Here is a 23715-nt window from a genome sequence, read left to right on the forward strand (position 1 = left end):
TGAAAGTGGCCATGTTTAAATACATTTAGATAATTGTGGTTATCCTTAGTTGGCTGGGACAAAATTATCCCTACTGAAATTAGTGATCATAATAATAATTGACACCTATCTAGTTGCCTGAAATTTTCAAAACACTTTATATACATGGCCTTGGGTCTCATTGCTCTGTGAACTAAGTACTATAGGTAATTTTATTCCCATTTATCAGATGAAGAAATCGAGGCTCAGAGAGATGTGGTGAATTATCCATATTTATGTAGTAAATAAAAACAGAGTTAAGATTAAAGCTCAGGTTGTCCTTTCTCCATGTTTTGTATGTGATTAATAAATGTTTGTCTAGTCAAGTAATAGCCTTGGTAACTTTCATAAAATACACTTAAGGAGAAAATTATGCTTTAGTTTTGATTTTTCCTTTTGATTTTTTTTTCTTTCTTAGAAAAACCAAGCCCTCCTGAAAAACTTGGAGCGACAAATGTTTCTAAAGATAGTGTTTCTCTGATGTGGCTCAAGCCAGAACATGATGGTGGAAGTAGAATTGTACACTATATTGTTGAAGCTTTAGAAAAAGGACAGAAGAACTGGGTTAAATGTGCAGTCGTAAAGACCACTCACCATACTGTTTCCAGTCTGAGAGAAAACTCTGAATACTTCTTCAGAGTGTTTGCTGAAAACCAAGCTGGTATAAGCGATCCAAGAGAACTTCTACTCCCTGTTCTTGTTAAAGACCAACTAGGTAAGTCCAATCGTGTGAAACTAAAACTTTGAAACTTTCTGTATTGATTGAAATTCATTTTTTAAACTAATTTTCCATTTGGTCTTGCCAAATTTTATTTTTCAGAACCACCAGAGATTGACATGACTAACTTCCCAAGTAATACTGTCTATATTAGGGCAGGTTCCAACCTTAAGGTTGACATTCCAATTTCTGGAAGACCACTTCCCAAAGTGACATTATCCAGAGATGGTGTCCCCCTAAAAGCTACCATGAGATTTAATACTGAAGTTACTGCTGAAAACCTCACCATTAATCTTAAAGAAAGTGTTGCTGCTGATGCTGGAAGGTATGAGATTACTGCTTCCAATGCCAGTGGGACAACAAAAGCTTTTATTAACATCATTGTGCTGGACAGACCTGGTCCTCCATCAGGGCCTGTCGTTATCAGCGATGTAACGGAAGACAGTGTGATTCTAAAGTGGCAGCCACCCAAGTATGATGGTGGAAGTCACGTGACCAACTATATAGTCCTTAAGAGAGAAACAAGTACGGCAGTGTGGACTGAGGTGTCTGCAACAGTGGCAAGAAGCATGATGAAAGTCATGAAGCTGACAACAGGAGAAGAGTATCAGTTCCGCATCAAGGCTGAAAACCGGTTTGGTATCAGTGACCACACAGATTCAGCGTGTGTGACAGTCAAACTCCCATATAGTAAGTTACTTTTATAACTTCCCCTGTTTCCTATATCCCTACAATTGATTTTAACCCAAATGTTTGAAAAGTTTTGTTATTAACCCTTGGAATTTCTCCATTCACTTAGCCACCCCTGGACCTCCTTCTACACCATGGGTCACAAATGTCACCCAGGAGAGCATCACTGTTGGCTGGCATGAACCAGTGTCCAATGGAGGCAGTGCAGTGATTGGATACCATCTAGAAATGAAGGACAGAAACAGTATTTTATGGCAGAAGGTTAATAAAATGGTCATTCGCACAACTCACTTCAAAGTCAGCACAATTAGTGCTGGTCTTATTTATGAATTCAGGGTATATGCTGAAAATGCTGCTGGCATTGGAAAAGCAAGTCATCCTTCTGAGCCAGTTCTTGCTATTGATGCCTGTGGTAAGTATTTGTAAAATTGTAAAATAGAGTTTGCCTGGTAGAATTATCCATTGGAAATACTCCTGTATTGCATATCTAGTTTACAAATTAATCTTCTTGTATTGATTTCCACAGAACCTCCAAGAAATGTTCGTGTCACAGATATTTCAAAGACCTCTGTCAACCTTTTATGGCAGAAACCAGCTTTTGATGGTGGAAGCAAGATAACAGGCTACATTGTTGAGAAACGTGATCTTCCAGACGGCCGGTGGACTAAGGCCAGCTTCACCAATGTTATTGAGACTCAGTTCCTTGTATCTGGCTTAACACAGAATTCACAGTATGAATTCCGTGTTTTTGCTAAAAATGCAGTTGGTTCCATTAGCAATCCCTCTGAAGTTGTAGGTCCCATTACATGCATCGATACTTATGGTAAGAATTTTCATCATTCAGAAGAATACTTATAATACTCTTACTACTTATTACTTGATGACTTGATATGTTCACTATCAAAATGTAAATCCCTTGACTAAATTCCTAGAGCCAAATCCTAGAATCATGACTAGATAGATGAGAAATATTGCTTTCTGTGGTAGATTAAAAATGACTTATTTTGATTAGTCATGTAATCTCAGACCTTAGAGCCCATCAAATCCAACACCTTCATAATAAAGATAAGAAAACTAAAACTTAGAGACTTGAAGTAAATTTCCCAGAGTCACACAGCTACTAAATATCCAAGTTAGGATTTGAACCTGGATTTTTTTTTATTATTGTCTTTTAAAATGGGCTAAAATATGGGTCAATCAACTGTTAATCTGAATGCTCTCAAAATTCAAATGCTCTGTGATACTTATTCTAAAATGCCATGTCCTTATTATGTAGAATCATACCTATAGAGCCAGAAGCCCTATTAAAGGGCATCTAGCCCAATTCATTCATTTTAAAGGTGGCTAGAACTCCTTAAGGAAAACCCTTGATGTGAAGTGATAGCCCAAGGTCATATAGTGAGGTAGAGCAGACCAGGAAGGGAAGCCAGCTTTTTAACTTCTAGTTCTTCTCCACCCTTAAAGTGCCACCTAATTCTTTATATTTGTATGATCTGGGGGCTCTTCTCTGCCTGGAGCTAAAAACTAAACAGAGGATCACGGCTGTTTGGTTTTCTTAAACCTAGAGTGAATTCTTAACAAATACTTATTGACTGATTAATTGTAAACATTTTAAACAATCATGAATGATTTGATTTATTTTAGAATATGAGTTAAAGGACCCATTACAGTTCTATTACCCAGTCAACTTGGCAGAGTACCTATATCTATATCTGTATCTATATCTATATCTATATATAAGCAACTCTTAGATAGCCTGTTGTTTGTTTATTTTCAAAGAAAAAGGAACCATGTAAATAGGAGATAGTTTTCCAGAAAAAGAAGAAAATAGAGGCAGGAAAGAGGAAAGGGGTTGAAGTTAAATGTTGTTTGGTGATAGGATCAAATGTTATACTACATTCTTTTCACAGTGAGCTCGATTCTTGTAGTACCTCACTATTCCTGCCTACATTTCTCCATATTGTAGGAACATAGAGTCATGAATGAAGGTAGAATTCTAGAGGTGTTCTACTCTAATTCCACTCATTATACAAAACTGGGTCCCACAAGGTCAAAAAGATAGCAAGTAACAGGGTTGGGATTTAAATCCAGATGCTGATTTTTAAACCACTATTTTTTCCAGTATATTTCACTCCCTCTAAAGAAGCTCAGTGTCTATGCAGTAGGTATAATGTTACTGTAGACACAAAGAATGGTCATAGGAATTTTAGGTTTCTGTAATATATAACAAGAGTATTTTATGAATCTTAATTTTCTTTATTTTATTTTTAATTTATGGAATAAAACAAACATTTCCATAACTATTATAATAAATGATGATTACATATGAAACTACAAATCTATTATGTACAACTTGCTATTCCTTTTGAATATAAAATATAATTATATATATTTTTCTTCTCTACCCCCTAATAATGCTATGATGAGATACAAATATGTAAATTTATGCAAAATCATAAACCCAGGAACTAAATAAACAAAACTATAAAAACTTTTTATACAAATAAGATCAAATTAAGTAATTGGAGAGATATTAATTGTTCATGGCTAGGCAGGGCCAATAAATTATCAGTATAAAATGACACCTTATATTCAATGCCATCCCAATTTTAATTTTATAGAAACTATTAGAAATAAAAGAAAAATAAGACTTTGCCATGCCTACTGGGTTAGTTACTAAAATGTTATGTAGTAAAAATTAAATAAAATTTGCCTTTTGAAGTGATGTAGTAATGCATATTGTGTGTGTGTTTATGTACCCAAGCTTTTATGTATATATATACATATATATTTAATCTATCTTTCAGGTGCACCTGTAATTGACTTACCTTTGGAATATACAGAAGTTGTCAAATATAGAGCTGGAACATCTGTGAAGCTCAGAGCTGGAATCTCTGGCAAACCTGAACCTACCATTGAATGGTACAAAGATGACAAAGAGTTACAAACAAATGCACTATTATCTGTTGAAAATACAACAGACCTTGCATCTATCCTCATCAAAGATGCCAGTCGGATCAATAGTGGATGCTATGAACTCAAGCTAAGGAATGCTATGGGTTCTGCATCAGCCAGCATCAGAGTGCAGATTCTAGGTAGGAGATAGATACAAGTTTCTATCATTCTTTGCCTTCCTACATATGAGCAATTATAAACTAGACTTCATGTCTTTTGAAATCTTATACATATATATATACATATATATGCATACATATATATTTCTTTTTGATTTATAGACAAACCAGGGCCTCCAGCTGGACCAATTGAATTTAAGACTGTCACTGCTGAGAAGATCACTCTCCTTTGGCGGCCGCCAGAAGATGATGGAGGTGCCAAAATAACTCATTATATTGTGGAGAAACGTGAAACAAGCCGGGTTGTGTGGTCTATGGTAGCTGAAAATCTGGAAGAGTGCATCATTACCACTACCAAACTCATCAAAGGAAATGAATATATCTTCCGGGTCCGAGGTGTAAATAAGTATGGAATTGGAGATCCACTGGAGTCTGAGCCCGTCATAGCTAGGAATGCATTTGGTAAGATCCAGTAACAAAAGATAACTGAAAAAAATGCATGGCCTTATAAATGAGTAGCACATATTTTATCTTCACGAGTTTCCCTTCCCTTTCCAAATATCATGACTCATTCTTGAACAGAGTAAAAGGTTAGGGAAAAAAAACTCAACTAGCATAATTGGATAGGATGGGAAAATTGTTGAGTAATAGGGTTGTTTTAGTTACATGGCTTCTAAAAAGCATATTTTCTCTTTTTTTTTTAAATAGTTACACCTGGGCCACCCAGTATACCAGAAGTGACTAAGATTACCAAGAATTCAATGACCGTTGTCTGGAATCGACCAGTAGTAGATGGTGGTAGTGAAATAATTGGCTACTTCCTTGAAAAACGTGATAAGAAGAGTTTAGGTTGGTTCAAAGTACTTAAAGAAACTATCCGTGACACCAGACAAAAAGTGACAGGACTCACTGAAAATAGTGAATATCATTTCCGAGTTTGTGCTGTAAATGCAGCTGGTCAAGGTCCATTCTCTGAACCATCTGACTTCTACAAAGCTGCAGATCCTATTGGTAAGGAAACACATAAATCATCTCCATATATCATATATATCTCTTCTTTGTTATAAGTGATTTTTAATATGTAATGATAACTCATTTATCATTAATGATAACTCAAGAAACTCATTCTAATGGTCCATTACAGATCCACCAGGTCAACCAGCCAAGCTGAGAGTTGTAGATTCAACAAAATCCTCAATTACTCTTAGCTGGAGTAAACCTGTTTATGATGGAGGCAGTGCTGTTACCGGCTATATAGTGGAGATAAGAGAAGGTGACAGTGAGGAATGGACTATTGTCAGTACCAGGGGAGAAGTAAGAACAACAGAGTATGTTGTACCTCTTCTGAAACCTGGAATCAATTACTATTTCCGTGTATCTGCTCTAAACTGCGCTGGACAAGGAGAACCTATTGAAATGACAGAACCTGTACAGCCTAAAGACATACTTGGTAGGTTCTTTACATATCATTGATGTTCCCTTGATGCATGTGCGCACATACACACACACACACACACACACACACACACACACACACACACACACACACCTTGTTTATTATTTGATCATAAGTGGCTTTTTCTTAATTCCTTTAAAAATTCTGAATATTGAACATCCTTTTTTTCATTGTTCTACAGAGGAGCCAGAGATTGACTTAGATGTGGCTCTTAGAACTTCCATCATTGCAAAAGCTGGTGAAGATGTACAAATCTTGATTCCATTTAAAGGAAGACCTCCACCCACTGTGACATGGAGAAAAGAAGAAAAGAATCTTGGCAGTGATGCCAGGTACAGCATTCAGAACACTGACTCATCTTCATTACTCATCATCCCTCAAGTTACAAGAAATGATACGGGAAAATATGTCTTAACAATAGAAAATGGAGTTGGGCAACCAAAGTCTTCCCCTGTGAGTGTTAAAGTATTGGACACACCAGCAGCCTGCCAGAAACTGCAACTTAAACATGTTTCCCGGGGCACCGTCACGCTGCTCTGGGAGCCTCCTCTCATTGATGGTGGCTCTCCCATCATAAATTATGTCATTGAAAAGAGAGATGCCACCAAAAGGACCTGGTCCATTGTTTCACACAAATGTTCCCATACATCCTTCAAGGTAACAGACTTATCAGAGAAGATTCCATATTTCTTCAGAGTCCTTGCAGAAAATGAAAATGGAATAGGGGAGCCCTGTGAAACTACAGAGCCAGTGAAAGCTGCTGAAGTGCCAGCTCCCATACGGGATCTTTCAATGAAAGATTCAACTAAAACATCAGTTTCCTTGCAGTGGTCCAAACCTGACTTTGATGGTGGAAGTGTCATTACAGAATATGTTGTTGAGAGAAAAGGAAAAGGTGAACAAGTATGGTCCCATGCTGGCACAAGTAAGACATGTGAAATTGTAGTTGACAACCTTAAAGAACAATCAGTCTTGGAATTCAGAGTTTCTGCAAAGAATGAAAAAGGACTGAGTGATGGTGTTGTGATTGGACCAATCACTGTGAAAGAACTTGTCATTCCACCTGAAGTTGACCTCTCAGAAATTCCTGGGGCACAAATCAGTGTAAGAATTGGTCATAATGTACACCTTGAATTTCCCTATAAAGGAAAGCCAAAACCATCCATCAGTTGGCTGAAGGACAGTATACCACTAAAAGAAAGCGAACAGGTCCGTTTCAGCAAAACAGAAAACAAAATAACTTTGAACATCAAAAATGTGCAGAAAGAGCATGGTGGGAAGTATACCATCATTTTGGATAATGCAGTATGTAGAAACTCATTTCCTATTACAATCATTACACTTGGTCCCCCGTCAAAGCCCAAGGGACCCATCCGATTTGATGAAATTAAAGCTGACAGTGTGATCATGTCATGGGATGTTCCTGAAGATGATGGAGGAGGAGAAATCACTTGTTACAGCATTGAGAAACGGGAAGCTTCACAAACTAACTGGAAAATGGTGTGTTCTAGTGTTGCTAGGACAACTTTTAAGGTTCCTAACTTAGTTAAAGATGCCGAATACCAGTTTAGAGTTAGAGCAGAAAATCGATATGGAGTAAGCTTGCCACTTGTCTCAACAATTATTGTGGCAAAACATCAGTTCAGGGTACCTGGCCCACCAGGAAAGCCTGTTGTATACAATATAACCTCTGATGGCATGTCAATAACTTGGGATGCACCACCATATGATGGTGGGTCAGAAGTTACTGGATTCTATGTTGAGAAGAAAGAAAGAAATAGCATCTTATGGCAAAAAGTTAACACAACTTCAATCTCTGGAAGAGAATACAGAGTTACTGGACTTCTTGAGGGTCTGGATTATCAGTTCCGTGTGTATGCTGAAAATTCCGCTGGCCTAAGCCCACCAAGTGACCCAAGCAAATTTACCCTTGCTGTATCTCCAGTGGGTAAGTGACTGAATATTATACAGTGTTTGTTAGTGATAGAAATAGCTTGATTATTTAGATACTTGTAATCCAGATATCTTGCCTCTCCATCTATAATCTCATATGCATTGCTTTTAAGGCTACATAGTTATTCATTAATTCTACCTATAAGAGGGCTCTCCTCATAAAGAGGGAATGATGCACAAATAAAAATTGATTAAAATAAATTATTAACATCATGTAGAAGAGATTGCTATGTGGCAGAAGTGAATATAGTGCTAGAACGTGGGATTTGAGTAGAGCTGTATTTTAATTCGGCCTTAGACATTTAGTTATATGAGTCTAAGTAAGTCACATAACCTCCCTTAGCCTCAGTTTCTTTATCTTCAAAATAGGGATAATAATATATGAATCATAGAATTGTATTTACAGACAATAAATTAAAAGTTCTTTACAAACTTTAAAACCCATATAAATAATTGCTATATTAACAAATAATTGCTATAATTATCAACAAGAATAATTCCATATTTAATATTCATTAAAATCTTTTTAGACCCACCTGGCACTCCTGACAGCATTGATGTCACCCGGGAGACTATCACACTTAAGTGGAATCCACCATTGCGTGATGGAGGCAGCAAGATCGTTGCGTACAGTATTGAGAAACGCCAAGGAAATGACCGTTGGCTTAGATGCAACTTTACTGATGTAAGTGAATGTCAGTATACAGTCACGGGACTTAGTCCAGGAGACCGATATGAGTTCAGAATAATTGCAAGAAATGCTGTTGGGACAATCAGCCCCCCTTCACAGTCTTCAGGCTACATCATGACAAGAGATGAGAATGGTAAGCATCTTAGTTATTGATGCTGTATGACTTAAAATAAGTCACTTTAGGTGTTTGCCTATAAAATGGAAATATCCCCCCCCCATCTTTAAAGGCTTCTTTGAGACAAATTATAATTTTTTCCTCATAGGTAGATGCAAATTTTTAATTAAATATGTGCCTGTTAATTTCACTATAACTTCATGTAGATAGTATATAGGGGGAAATGGATAAGTTTTTAGTATTATAATTTCAGCCATACTTTATATTAACATATATTATTAACATATAAGACTTCATGGAGCTAACAGTTTTCTTTTCCCACTATTATTTGATTGCCACTTGCTCACTGACATATTTATTTTCAGGAGCATATTTAAACATATATAGATACTACAAAGAAAACTGAAGAACTTAGAAATGTAAATTATTTTTAAAACCTTAGCCATCTGTCTCTACAAATTTCATTTTTATTTGTATACAACAGATGACAAAAAGTAATGAAGGAAGATTGACAAAATGCAAATGATCATTTTTACTTTATTATTTAGCCCTATTATCAAAACATTCTTATATACCACTTTGTATCCTATAGGTTGGGTTTTTTTTTTTCTTTCAGATTTTATAACCTAGTATAATGCTATTTTGGTGAAATAAGCCAAATGAAGGAGCTAATTTTGTTTTCTCTTTTGTAGTTCCCCCAACAATAGAATTTGGTCCTGAATATTTTGATGGGCTTGTTATTAAGGCTGGTGAGAGCCTAAGAATCAAGGCTTTGATAAAGGGTCGGCCAGTACCTCGCGTAACTTGGTTTAAAGATGGACAAGAGATTGAAAAGAAAATGAATATGGAAATAACAGATGTCCTTGGATCCAGCAGTCTCTTTGTCAGGGATGCCAATCGTGATCATCGTGGTGTATACACGGTTGAAGCCAAAAACATATCAGGTTCCACAAAAGAACAGCTTACTGTGAAAGTACAAGGTACTTATAAAAGCATATTCTTAATTTTACACCTCATGTGGTGAAATTTGTATTTTGGAATACCATTTCTACTCTAAATGTGAAAACAAACATTAACTCTAACTCTGAGGATTTTTTTCCTTTTATAGATACACCAGGAAAAGTAGTTGGACCAATAAGATTCACTAATATAACTGGAGAAAAGATGACGCTCTGGTGGGATGCTCCCCTGAATGATGGCTGCTCTCCTGTAACTCACTACACAATTGAAAAACGAGAAACCAGCAGGCTTGCATGGGCACTCATAGAGGATAAGTGTGAAGCTCATAGTTACACTGCGGTTAAATTAATAAGTGGCAATGAGTATCAATTCCGTGTTTCAGCAGTTAATAAAATTGGTGTTGGCAGACCACTTGATTCTGACCCAGTAGTTGCCCAAATACAATACAGTAAGTTCTCTCTTTTTCACTTAAGAACAAGACATGAAATGGCAATCTACTTTTTTAGCAAATGTGTCTAACTGGTTTTTCATTTTGTAGCTGTTCCAGATGCACCTGGTACTCCAGAGCCTAGCAACATAACAGGAAACAGCATTACCCTCACATGGGCCAGGCCAGAATCAGATGGTGGTAATGAAATCCAGCACTACATCCTTGAACGGCGAGAAAAGAAGAGCACAAGATGGGTCAAAGTTATCAGCAAGCGCCCAATTACTGAGACCAGATACAAAGTTACTGGACTTACCGAAGGCAATGAATATGAATTCCATGTCATGGCTGAAAATGCTGCAGGAGTAGGACCTTCAAGTGGCATCTCAAGATTGATTAAATGTAGAGAGCCAGTGAGCCCACCCGGCCCTCCCACTGTGGTCAAAGTAACTGACACATCCAAGACAACCGTAAGCTTAGAATGGACCAAGCCCGTTTTTGACGGTGGGATGGAAATAATTGGCTACATTATTGAAATGTGCAAAGCAGACTTAGGAGAGTGGCAGAAGGTCAATGCTGAAGCTTGTGTCAAAACTAGATATACTGTCACCAATTTGCAAGCAGGTGAAGAATACAAATTCCGAGTCAGTGCTGTCAATGGAGCTGGCAAAGGAGAAAGCTGTGAAGTGTCTGGTACAATTCAAGCAGTTGACAGACTAACACCACCTGAACTTGATATTGATGCAAACTTCAAGCAGACTCATATTGTCAGAGCAGGGGCCAGTATTCGCCTGTTCATCGCCTACAGAGGCCGACCCACTCCTACTGCAGTGTGGAGTAAACCAGATTCTAACCTTAGTATTCGAGCTGACATTCATACCACAGACTCCTTCAGTACTCTCACTGTGGAAAACTGCAATAGAAATGATGCTGGTAAATATACCTTCTCTTTGGAGAACAACAGTGGAAGTAAATCTATAACGTTCACTGTCAAGGTATTAGACTCTCCTGGTCCACCTGGTCCTATTACCTTCAAGGATGTAACCAGAGGATCCGTTACATTGATGTGGGATGCACCCATCCTTGATGGTGGGGCCCGAATCCATCATTATGTGGTGGAGAAACGAGAAGCAAGCCGTCGTAGTTGGCAAGTAGTCAGTGAGAAATGCACTCGCCAGATCTTCAAGGTCACTGACCTCTTAGAAGGAGTTCCCCACTACTTCCGTGTTTCTGCAGAAAATGAGTATGGCATTGGCGAACCATATGAAATGCCAGAACCAATTGTAGCTACAGAAGAACCTGCTCCACCTAAGAGGCTTGATATCATTGATACAAGCAAATCCTCAGCAGTGTTAGCTTGGCTTAAACCTGATCATGATGGAGGAAGCCGCATTACCAGTTACCTTCTTGAAATGAGACAGAAAGGCTCCAATTTCTGGGTTGAAGCTGGTCAAACAAAGCAGCTTACTTTTACAGTGGAAAACCTTGTGGAAAACACTGAATACGAATTCCGTGTGAAGGCCAAGAACGATGCAGGCTACAGTGAACCCAGGGAAGCCTTCTGTTCGGTCATCATCAAGGAGCCTCAGATTGAACCAACTGCAGATCTCAGTGGAATTACCAATCAGATCATAACTTGCAAAGCTGGAAGCCCTTTTACCATTGACATACCAATCAGTGGTCGCCCAGCCCCCAAAGTAACATGGAAACTTGAAGAGATGAGACTTAAGGAAACTGATAGGATGACTATCAAGACAACAAAAGATAGAACCACACTTAGTGTTAAAGAGAGCATGAGAGGTGACTCTGGACGTTATTATTTGACCCTTGAGAATACTGCAGGGGTAAAAACCTTTATTGTAACCGTCATTGTCATTGGAAGACCAGGTCCAGTTACTGGCCCAATTGAAGTCTCCTCAGTCTCTGCTGAGTCTTGTGTCCTGTCATGGGCTGAACCTAAGGATGACGGTGGCACTGAAATCACTAATTACATAGTTGAAAAACGTGAGTCTGGGACAACAGCTTGGCAGCTTGTAAATTCCAGCGTTAAACGTACCCAAATTAAAGTAACCCACCTCACAAAATACAAGGAATACTCTTTCCGTATCAGTTCAGAAAACAGATTTGGTGTCAGCAAACCTCTGGAATCAATACCGATAGTTGCTGAACATCCATTTGGTAAGGAAAACAAATGTAATTTCTCAAAATGTGAATGTTAACCATGGGATTTTTTTCTTGAATGTAGTTCCAAATATAACTGTTTTTTCTATATTATTTTCCTATAGTCCCTCCAAGTGCACCTACCAGGCCTGAAGTCTATTTTGTGTCTGCAAATGCCATGGCTATCCGTTGGGAAGAACCATATCATGATGGTGGCAGCAAAATCATTGGATACTGGGTTGAGAAGAAAGAACGTAACACCATTCTTTGGGTGAAAGAAAATAAAATACCTTGCTTAGAATGCAACTTCAAAGTCACTGGCTTAGTGGAAGGTCTAGAATATCAGTTCAGAACTTATGCACTAAATGCAGCAGGTGTTAGCAAAGCTAGTGAAGCTTCAAGACCTATGGTAGCTCAAAACCCAGTTGGTAAGTGTGACATTGGAAGGGTTTTTGTTGTGTTTTTATTTGTTTGTTTTTTAGGAATCATAAAACAATGTTTAACCTTATTTTCACACCTCTTCCAGATCCACCAGGAAGACCAGAGGTAACAGATGTCACTAGGTCTACAGTGTCCCTGAGCTGGTCTGCACCAATTTATGATGGAGGCAGCAAGGTTATAGGCTACATTGTAGAACGGAAGCCAGTCAGTGAGGTTGGAGATGGTCGCTGGCTAAAGTGCAACTACACCATAGTATCTGAAAATTTCTTCACTGTGACAGCACTAAGTGAAGGAGATACCTATGAATTCCGTGTATTAGCCAAGAATGCAGCTGGTGTCATTAGTAAAGGGTCTGAATCCACAGGTCCTGTCACTTGCCGAGATGAATATTGTAAGAAAAAGTCAAGTTCCTTCTTTTAAGATACCACAATTTGAGTTATAAATTGTCAAATACTTACTTGAATCTGTTTTACTTTTTGACAGCACCACCCAAAGCTGAATTGGATGCTAGATTGCAGGGTGATATCGTAACCATCAGAGCTGGGTCTGATCTTGTTCTTGATGCAGCTGTTGGTGGCAAACCTGAGCCCAAAATTATCTGGACCAAAGGAGACAAAGAATTAGACCTCTGTGAAAAGGTCTCTCTGCAATATACCAGCAAACGAGCCACAGCTGTAATCAAATTCTGTGATAGAAGCGATAGTGGAAAATATACATTAACTGTAAAGAATGCCAGTGGAACCAAAACTGTGTCTGTCATGGTCAAAGTACTTGGTGAGTATTTCTCAGTCCATTATGCATATTCTTTTATTATACTGAAACTTCTACTGTGTGGGATATTCTTTCCAGTATAATATAAATTTCTTAAAGGCGGGGACTATCTCAGTTTTGTTTTGCATCCTCAGTGACTAGTATAGTACCAGGAGTAAGAATAGGCTCTTAATAAGTATTTGTTGAATAATTTATATCATTGTGCCTTTTTTCCTCCAGATTCTCCTGGTCCATGTGGAAAGCTCATGATCAGCAGAATAACAGAAGAGAAATGCACTCTAGCCTGGACACTCCCTCAAGAAGATGGAGGTGCAGAAATAACTCACTATATTGTGGAAAGACGTGAAACAAGCAGACTTAACTGGGTTATTGTTGAGGGAGAATGTCCAACCTTATCACATGTGGTCACCAGACTCATCAAGAACAATGAATATATATTCCGTGTGAGGGCAGTCAACAAATATGGTCCAGGTGTACCTGTTGAATCAGAACCCATCATTGCTAGGAATTCATTCAGTGAGTATTAATCTTTTTGGCTATCATTCAGGACTTGCTGATTGAAATTCACTGGGATCAAGGGGAAGGTGGAAAGTAGGCAGTCACAGAAATAGCACTGCATTTCATGCAAATCTAATTGTTTCTTTTTCATAAAATTATGAACAGCTATTCCATCACCACCTGGTATGCCTGAAGAAATGGGTGCTGGCAAAGAGCATATCATCATTCAGTGGCAAAAGCCAGAATCTGATGGTGGCAATGAGATCAACAACTATCTCGTAGACAAACGTGAAAAGAAGAGCTTGCGTTGGACACGGGTCAATAAAGATTACACTGTTTATGACACCAGACTTAAAGTGACTGGCTTAATGGAAGGCTGCGAATACCAATTCCGGGTCACAGCAGTAAATGCTGCTGGTAACAGTGAACCTAGTGAAGCTTCCAACTTCATCTTATGCAAGGAACCTTCATGTAAGTGCCAAGAAATACCTATTAGTTCCTGTGGAACAAGGCATTCACTATTTCAGAAAAAACTCATAGAAAGTAACGTTACCCCAAAAGCCATTCATTTAGAATGGCTTTAAATATTGCCCATGTTAAATAACTATAAATTTCAGTTATTATTACACTACTTAAGAGTCAAAAAATTGATATTTGTAAGAACAGTTGCAATTTTTCCACTTCATGAGAAACCCAGAATACCCTTGCCCATGTGTTAAGAAGTGTAGTGAAATAAGGAATGAAAACTATGTTCTAGAAATCCCCCTGCAAACAAGTAATCCATTATTGTAATGATAATTATTTTTTTAATTGTGAAGAGGACAAAAAAATGTCCCCTTAGGGGCTTTAAGCAACTGAAGTCTACTATTAATAATACTATATGCAAAATCATTTTTACACTATAACACAAAAGTAACAATCCAGTAATCAGTAACTTAAGATGAAAACATATTATGAGATCATCTTCTTCTTCCATCTTTGCATGAAGAAGGTTATATATCAGTTGAATCCTGAGATAAAACTGTTTTGCTTTTAGGAAAACTGTTTTGTTTTGCTTTCTGTAATGGAGAAGAGGTGATAGAGAAATATATTGACTAATTATTTGCTAATTTGCTTTAAAAATGCATTTACCAATTTTTAAAAATGTCTTTAATATTCTAAGCATCAGAGCTGAGCAATTTGATTTTCTGTTAGGAAAAAATGTCTTGAAAAGATGAGGGGGAAAAATAAATGTCTTGAAGAGTTAATTCTGAAATTTATTAAGTGTCAAAGACAATAAATAGGTGTTTTCCTCAGATGAAGAGGCAAACAACTAAAGAAAAGCTCAACTGAAGGATATGGGAGATTTGTGAGTGCCCTAACATTCAGAAGTGGTTAGAATAAGTTATTGAAATAGACAGGCATGAAGGACAAGCTAAATCAACAAAGTATTTTCAATGCAGTATATTTTCTAAGTTAATAGATGGCCTAAAAATGGTGCCTTTTCTGCTACTTGGCTAGTCCCATTACAGAAGCTGAAAAGGATAACGTAGGGCTAAGAATCATTTTCTTTTTTCTCTCTTTTGGATTGTCATGACCAAAGAATTCATCTCCAGAAAGTCTTTCTACTTACTGGCAATTGCTCTTATGCTTGGGAAGCAGACAATGGAACACACCAGGGCTAGCATCCCAAAGCTTTGAAAACCCTACATCATGCTACAGTGAGGTGCATAACCCTTTAAAAACTCACACAATCCAATACTAAACTAAAAGTGACAAAGAATTTAGCTATGAAAATTAATCATGTTCCTCATGTACCAAAGCACATGACAATATTTGACATCATGAATTACAAATCCCAAAGGTTTACATAACATCTCTACTCTTTTCTTCCAAAGATACCCCCGGACCACCTTCTGCTCCAAGAGTGGTAGACACAACCAAACGCAGCATTAGCCTGGCATGGACAAAACCAATGTATGATGGTGGTGCTGACATCATAGGCTATGTTCTTGAAATGAAAGAAAAAGAAACTGATCAATGGTACAGAGTACATACAAATGCAACTCTAAGAAATCCTGAATTCACCGTCCCAGATCTTAAAACTGGCCAGAAGTATTGCTTTCGAGTTGCTGCTGTAAATGTAAATGGAATGAGTGAATACAGTGAATCAACAGCTGAAATTGAACCTGTAGAAAGACTAGGTATTTATAACCTAACTCTTTAGTGGAATTATTTGTTTTCCAAGTGGTTTGTAAATTAATTCACTTTGGTATTTGTCTTCCAGAAATTCCAGATCTTGAGCTTGCTGATGATCTGAAGAAAACTGTTACTGTCAGAGCTGGGGTTTCTTTGCGCCTTATGGTATCTGTGTCAGGAAGGCCAGCTCCTGTTATTACATGGAGCAAAAAGGGCATTGACCTTGCAAGTCGAGCAATTATTGATACCACAGAAAGCTATACTTTACTTATTGTTGACAAAGTTAATCGGTATGATGCTGGAAAATACACCATTGAAGCAGAAAACCAGTCTGGCAAAAAATCAGCAACTGTCCTTGTTAAAGTGTATGGTAAGCACTTAAACTTAATTTATTTTTGAGTATTTTTAATGATATCTTGAAGGATCCTTCTTGGCCTACTGACCCTCTTAATACAAAAAAAAAAAAAAAAGAAAGAAAGATAAAATTATGGAGGACTTATACATCACAGGAGATATTTTCTGAGGAAAAAATAACAATCAAATAATCCTGCAAATAGAAAGTATTATTCTTCTTTTAATGTTTTCAGATACACCTGGTCCATGTCCTTCTGTAAAAGTTAAGGAAGTATCAAGAGATTCTGTAACCATTACTTGGGAGATCCCCACTATTGATGGTGGTGCACCAGTCACTAATTATATCATTGAGAAACGTGAAGCTGCCATGAGAGCATTCAAAACAGTAACTACAAAATGCAGCAAGACACTTTACAGAATTTCTGGACTTGTAGAAGGAACCATGTACTACTTCAGAGTACTTCCAGAGAATATTTATGGCATTGGAGAGCCTTGTGAAACATCTGATGCTGTCTTGGTCTCAGAAGTTCCCTTGGTGCCTCAAAAGTTAGAAGTGGTGGACATCACAAAGTCCAGTGTCTCCCTTGCCTGGGAGAAACCCCTCTATGATGGTGGTAGCAGGCTTACTGGATATGTCCTTGAGGCCTGTAAAGCTGGTACTGAAAGATGGATGAAAGTTGTAACCTTGAAACCCACTGTCTTAGAGCATACTGTTATCTCACTCAATGAAGGTGAACAGTACTTATTTAGAGTAAGAGCCCAGAATGAGAAAGGTGTGTCTGAACCAAGAGAGATCGTCACAGCAGTAACTGTTCAAGACCTAAGAGGTATGTGCTAGAAAATCTAACATGATTTAAAAAAAGAAATTGTTCAGAAGATATAGTTTTTATATTATCAGCATAAATGCTTTAGAATCGTTTGCTAACTTGTTCTAAATTTCTTTTCTCCATAGTATTGCCTACAATAGATCTTTCTACAATGCCTCAAAAGACTATTCATGTGCCAGCTGGCAGACCCATTGAATTAGTTATACCAATTGCTGGTCGTCCACCTCCAACTGCATCCTGGTTCTTCTCTGGCTCCAAAGTGAAAGAATCAGAGCGTGTCACTATTGAAACCCATAGTAAAGTAACCAAATTAACAATCCGTGAGACCACTATAAAGGACACTGGAGAATACACACTTGAACTGAAGAATGTGACTGGAACTACTTCAGAAACCATTAAAGTTATCATTCTTGGTAAGTTCACATGATATTTTTACTTTTCTCTACTTCTCTACTGTCAGAATTCAGTAACCCAATTTTACCTTGAAATGAGATGAAATTTGCTTTGCTTTTTCAGACAAACCTGGACCACCAACTGGGCCAATTAAAATTGATGAAATTGATGCTACTTCGGTCACCATTTCCTGGGAGCCACCTGAATTAGATGGTGGTGCTCCACTGAGTGGTTATGTGGTAGAACAGCGGGATGCCCATCGACCAGGCTGGCTGCCAGTTTCTGAATCTGTGACTAGAACAACTTTTAAGTTTACCAGACTCACTGAAGGAAATGAATATGTATTCCGTGTAGCTGCTACAAATCGATTTGGAATTGGCTCTTATTTACAGTCTGAGGTCATAGAATGCCGTAGCACCATCAGTAAGTTCTCCCTCCTCAATCTCTCCACTTTCCAGTGCCCATGCAAAGTTATGTTAAAAAAAAAAAATGAAGAATCCATTCCACTACACTTAGAAAATTAATAAAGAGAGTTGTGTAACTAATCTCAAACATTTACAAAGATTTGAGGATGTTTGCTAAGGTTTTATGTTACTACTCATATAAAAAATAAATTTTAGAACTTGAAGGGATCACTTAGTCATTTCCTAATTTAAAAGAAAAAAAGGCCACTGAAAATCAGAGGGTGACTTGCCTATAATCACACAACCAGGTAGTAGCTGAATTGAGACTAGAGCATGTCTCCTGGATTATAGAAACATGTTCCTATATTAATCTCAGAGAAGAAGAGAAGAGAAGCATTCAGTCACCAAGCATTTATTAAGTACTTACTATATGCCAGGTATTATCCTAAGTGCTACACAAAGAGAAAAACAAATTCTCTTTCTTTAAGGGATCTGGAATTCTAATGCAGTAAACAACTTTCAAGCAACTGAGAGGTAGACTTAGAAGGAAGGCACTGACAAGCAGAGGTGGTGGGGGAAGGTAGGAGGAATCAGGCAGAGCTTGTTGAAGAAGGTGAGTTATGAACTGAGCCTTGATGGAAGCCAGGAGCATCAGGAAAAGCAAGTCCTTTGGAAAATATCACCACAAGATAGTTTTCTGTGCCATTTGTAATACTAACTTGAAAGCCTAGGACTCATAGATTCATGAGTGTTTTAATTTTCTGTTTACCTGTGTCTCTTACAATAGGTATTCCAGGACCTCCAGAAACATTACAGATTTTTGATGTCTCCCGTGATGGCATGACACTAACTTGGTGCCCACCTGAGGATGATGGTGGCTCCCAGGTGACTGGTTATATTGTGGAACGTAAAGAAGTCAGAGCAGATCGATGGGTCCGTGTCAATAAGGTAGCAGTGACCATGACACGTTATCGTTCTACTGGCCTCGTCGAAGGATTAGAATATGAACATCGTATTACTGCCATTAATGCCAGAGGGACTGGGAAACCAAGTCGTCCTTCCAAACCTGTGGTGGCCATGGATCCAATTGGTAAGTAATCTTAGGGTCAAAGTATCATAGATTGAGACCCTCAAAAACCAGTTAGTCAATACCCTTAGTTAGGAGATGAGAAAAAGGAAATTAGAGAGATTGAGCAACTTTTACGAGATTCTATAAATATTAAAGTATGAGATATAGTATTTGAACCTGGGTGTCCTGACAAGAGTCAGTGCTTTTTCTACTGTATCAAGACAAAGGGAAAACCAACAGATTAGTTTTAATAGATAAAATGTTTTCTCAGAATGAATAATCATTAATATTTCATGTTTCAATAGCTCTTGGAATGTGTTTTGTTAGATGGTAGCTAGGTTTTGGTTTTGAAATTTCAGAGCCATTTCTTGCTCTATTTTTGACATGTGATTTTTTTTTTCCCTCAGCTCCTCCAGGAAAACCACAGAACCCAAGAGTTACTGATACTACAAGAACGTCAGTCTCCCTTGCCTGGAGCGTTCCTGAAGATGAAGGAGGATCTAAAGTCACTGGCTATTTGATTGAAATGCAGAAGGTCGATCAGCATGAATGGACCAAGTGCAATACCACTCCAACCAAGATCCGGGAGTATACACTAACACATCTGCCTCAGGGCGCAGAATATAGATTCCGAGTGATGGCCTGTAATGCTGGTGGACCTGGGGAACCTGCTGAAGTACCAGGAACAGTGAAAGTCACGGAAATGCTTGGTAAGAAGTGTAATTACTTCCTTGTACAAGAATCTTATTATTTTTTCATACATAGATAGACGTTTGATAATGCTAATTTTTTCTTTCAGAATATCCTGATTATGAACTTGATGAAAGGTACCAGGAAGGTGTCTTCGTAAGACAAGGTGGAGTCATCAGGCTCACCATACCAATCAAAGGAAAACCATTCCCAATATGCAAGTGGACTAAGGAAGGCCAGGACATTAGTAAGAGAGCTATGATTGCAACCTCCGACACACACACTGAACTTGTGATCAAAGAAGCAGATAGAGATGATTCTGGCAACTACGACTTGGTTCTAGAAAACAAGTGTGGCAAGAAGGCAGTTTACATCAAAGTCAAGGTGATTGGAAGTCCAAACACTCCAGAAGGTCCACTTGAATATGATGACATACAAGCTCGTTCTGTAAGAGTAAGCTGGAGACCTCCATCTGATGATGGTGGCGCTGACGTCCTAGGGTACATTGTTGAGAGGCGAGAGGTACCTAAAGCTGCCTGGTATACCATTGATTCCAGAGTGAGAGGCACATCTCTTGTGGTAAAAGGCTTGAAAGAGAATGTCGAGTATCATTTCCGTGTTTCAGCAGAAAACCAATTTGGTATCAGCAAGCCCCTGAAATCTGAAGAACCAGTCATACCAAAAACACCACTGAGTAAGTCCACGTTTGTATTTCTAATTTTATTTTTTACTCTCTTATCATTTGTATACACTTAGAACAGTATTTAGGATATTGTGGGCTAAAACATAAATGAAATCCCTTCTCCCCAGTGTCCCTCTCTCTTTTCTCCTTCGTTCCCCCATGTTCACATGTTCACATCATTTTTAACAAAATATTTGTTTTGATACTTGCAGACCCTCCAGAGCCTCCCAGTAATCCTCCAGAAGTGTTGGATGTAACTAAGAGTTCTGTTAGCCTGTCCTGGTCACGACCCAAAGATGATGGTGGCTCTCGGGTCACTGGGTACTATATTGAACGGAAAGAAACCTCTACTGACAAATGGGTTCGGCACAATAAGACCCAGATCACTACCACAATGTACACAGTCACAGGCCTGGTTCCTGATGCTGAATATCAATTCCGTATAATTGCACAGAATGATGTTGGCTTAAGTGAAACCAGCCCTGCTTCTGAACCAGTTGTATGCAAGGATCCCTTCGGTAAGAAATAGTCACGTTTTTGAAAAAGTTGTCTCAAATGTTCTTTTTCTTTTGGCAGATAAATTTGGCTTCTTTTTCAAACATTTTTAAATGTTTCAGATAAACCAAGCCAACCTGGAGAGATTGAGATCCTTTCTCTATCTAGAGATAGTGTTACTCTTCAGTGGGAGAAACCTGAATGTGATGGTGGTAAAGAAATCCTTGGATACTGGGTAGAATACCGGCAATCTGGAGACAGTGCATGGAAGAAGAGCAATAAGGACCGCATTAAAGACAGGCAGTTCACAATTGGTGGTTTATTGGAAGCCACTGAATATGAATTCAGGGTTTTTGCTGAAAATGAAACTGGAATCAGCAGACCTCGAAGAACTGCCATGTCTGTGAAGACTAAACTGACATGTATGTATCCCTAAATTGTAAACCCTTAGAACTGAAAGGGTTTAATATAGTATATCCCACATAGTAAACACTTAATGAATGCTTGTCGTTGTGGATTATAGAAGTCATCTACTTCAAGCCCTATTCAATGTATGAATCCTCTCTGCTACATAATGTTTTTCTGACTAAATTAAATGCTAAGGGCAATTACAAAGTTTTATGGGACACTAGCAGTTTTATAGATCATTTACAGTCTGAGGTCATAGAATGCCGTAGCACCATCAGTAAGTTCTCCCTCCTCAATCTCTCCACTTTCCAGTGCCCATGCAAAGTTATATAAGAAAAAAATGAGGAATCCATTCCACTACACTTAGAAAATTAATAAAGAGAGTTGTGTAACTAATCTCAAACATTTACAAAGATTTGAGGATGTCTACTGTCCAATAAATATGAACACACACACAGACACACACACAAGTGCAGATCCTTTACATAAGGCCATTCTGCACAGGCCCAATAGAAGCTGTTCAAGGCAGTTCTGTTGATCACACTGCTATAGCAGGATCTCGTTAACAGCTAAAGGAAGAGATCATAGCTTCCAGATGAATAAAACTTAATTCTAGGAAAAGAGGAGAAGACCCAGGGCTTTCAAAGGGAACTTCTGAGAAGTGTACCTAATTAATTTCCTTTTATTTGAGAAGGGAAAGGTCAAACTGATCTTGTTTTTGTATCCATGACTCAAATCCTAAGTATATTTTTCAGACCCTAAGAATACTTTTTCAGTGGAGATCTGTAAATACAATAACCCCTGTAAAACCTAAAAAAATTAAAATTAAGATAATGATAATAATATAACAAGCATTTTATATATAGCACATACTATGTGCTTGGCACTTGCTAAGTGCTTTATTTCGATAGTCATGACCTGGAAGGTATATGCTATCATTGTTTCCATTTGACAGTTGAAGAAACTGAGTGTCTGAGGCTGAATTTAAACTTTGCTCTTCCAAGCTATAGGCTCAGTGCTCTATGAATTGTGTCTCTAAAAATTTTTCTTAAAAAATTGTTAGGTAAATAATGACATCTTAAATGTGTAAGTATTTATGGATCAGTTAGTCCCAGGTTCAGAGAAGGAGTACAAGAGGAGTAGATTCTTTAGTAACAGAAAAATGTATATTTAATAGAGTGCTTTTTTCCCCATTTCAGCTGGAGAGGCACCAGGAATACGAAAAGAAATGGCAGATGTTACTACTAAATTAGGTGAACCAGCTCAGCTCTCCTGCCAGATTGTTGGAAGACCCCTTCCAGATATTAAATGGTACCGCTTTGGCAAAGAGCTAGTACAAAGTCGAAAATACAAAATGTCATCAGATGGGCGCACTCATACTCTCACTGTAATGACAGAGGAACAAGAGGATGAAGGTGTTTATACCTGCACAGCTACCAATGAAGTTGGAGAGGTAGAAACTAGCAGCAAGCTACTCTTACAAGCAACTCCTCAGTTCCACCCTGGTTACCCCCTGAAAGAGAAATACTACGCAGCAGTGGGATCTACTCTCCGTCTGCATGTTATGTACATTGGTCGCCCAGTACCTGCCATTACTTGGTTTCATGACAAGAAACCTCTGAAAAATTCAGAGACCATTACCATTGAGAATACTGAGCACTATACTCATCTCATCATCAAGAATGTCCAGCGTAAGACCCATGCTGGGAAGTATAAAGTACAGCTGAGCAATGTTTATGGAACAGTTGATGCTATCCTTGATGTGGAAATACAAGGTATTTTATTTTCATTTTTTCCCCCAAGGAGGAGAATATGTGGATTTGTGTGTGTGTGTGTGTGAAATACTAAGGCACTACTTTTGTAATCCTTTATCTTGTTTTGTTATTAACAGATAAGCCAGACAAACCTACAGGTCCAATTGTGATTGAAGCACTACTTAAGAACTCTGCTGTTATCAGTTGGAAGCCTCCTACAGATGATGGAGGATCATGGATAACCAACTATGTGGTTGAAAAATGTGAGGCAAAGGAAGGTGCTCAGTGGCAGCTGGTATCTTCAGCCATTTCAGTAACAAGCTGCAGAATTGTTAACCTCACTGAAAATGCTGGCTATTATTTCCGAGTATCTGCTCAGAACACCTATGGCATTAGTGAACCTCTAGAGGTCTCATCAATTGTTGTTATCAAGACTGCATTTGGTAAGCAAGGCACCCTAAATTCTCATTCTGGCACACCACACTGCCA

General features: G+C 38.2%; 1 protein-coding gene across 1 annotated transcript in view; it reads left to right on the top strand.

The window, feature by feature from the left end:
* Positions 1 to 23715, top strand: part of TTN (titin) — a 322989-nt gene that overhangs the window by 288171 nt on the left and 11103 nt on the right. Inside the window, 30 exon segments of the mRNA XM_051986127.1 lie at positions 437 to 733; positions 839 to 1426; positions 1536 to 1838; positions 1953 to 2249; positions 4234 to 4521; positions 4663 to 4962; positions 5209 to 5511; positions 5645 to 5950; positions 6138 to 7904; positions 8440 to 8733; positions 9408 to 9695; positions 9824 to 10123; positions 10214 to 12280; positions 12388 to 12690; positions 12789 to 13094; positions 13187 to 13477; positions 13694 to 13990; positions 14138 to 14443; positions 15850 to 16155; positions 16239 to 16520; positions 16738 to 17331; positions 17457 to 17744; positions 17848 to 18147; positions 18916 to 19218; positions 19605 to 19907; positions 19997 to 20581; positions 20782 to 21087; positions 21187 to 21486; positions 22672 to 23247; positions 23364 to 23669. Of these exon segments, the coding sequence (XP_051842087.1) occupies positions 437 to 733; positions 839 to 1426; positions 1536 to 1838; positions 1953 to 2249; positions 4234 to 4521; positions 4663 to 4962; positions 5209 to 5511; positions 5645 to 5950; positions 6138 to 7904; positions 8440 to 8733; positions 9408 to 9695; positions 9824 to 10123; positions 10214 to 12280; positions 12388 to 12690; positions 12789 to 13094; positions 13187 to 13477; positions 13694 to 13990; positions 14138 to 14443; positions 15850 to 16155; positions 16239 to 16520; positions 16738 to 17331; positions 17457 to 17744; positions 17848 to 18147; positions 18916 to 19218; positions 19605 to 19907; positions 19997 to 20581; positions 20782 to 21087; positions 21187 to 21486; positions 22672 to 23247; positions 23364 to 23669 (13350 nt within the window).

Source organism: Antechinus flavipes, chromosome 3, assembly GCF_016432865.1.
Source record: "Antechinus flavipes isolate AdamAnt ecotype Samford, QLD, Australia chromosome 3, AdamAnt_v2, whole genome shotgun sequence".
NCBI lineage: Eukaryota > Metazoa > Chordata > Mammalia > Dasyuromorphia > Dasyuridae > Antechinus > Antechinus flavipes.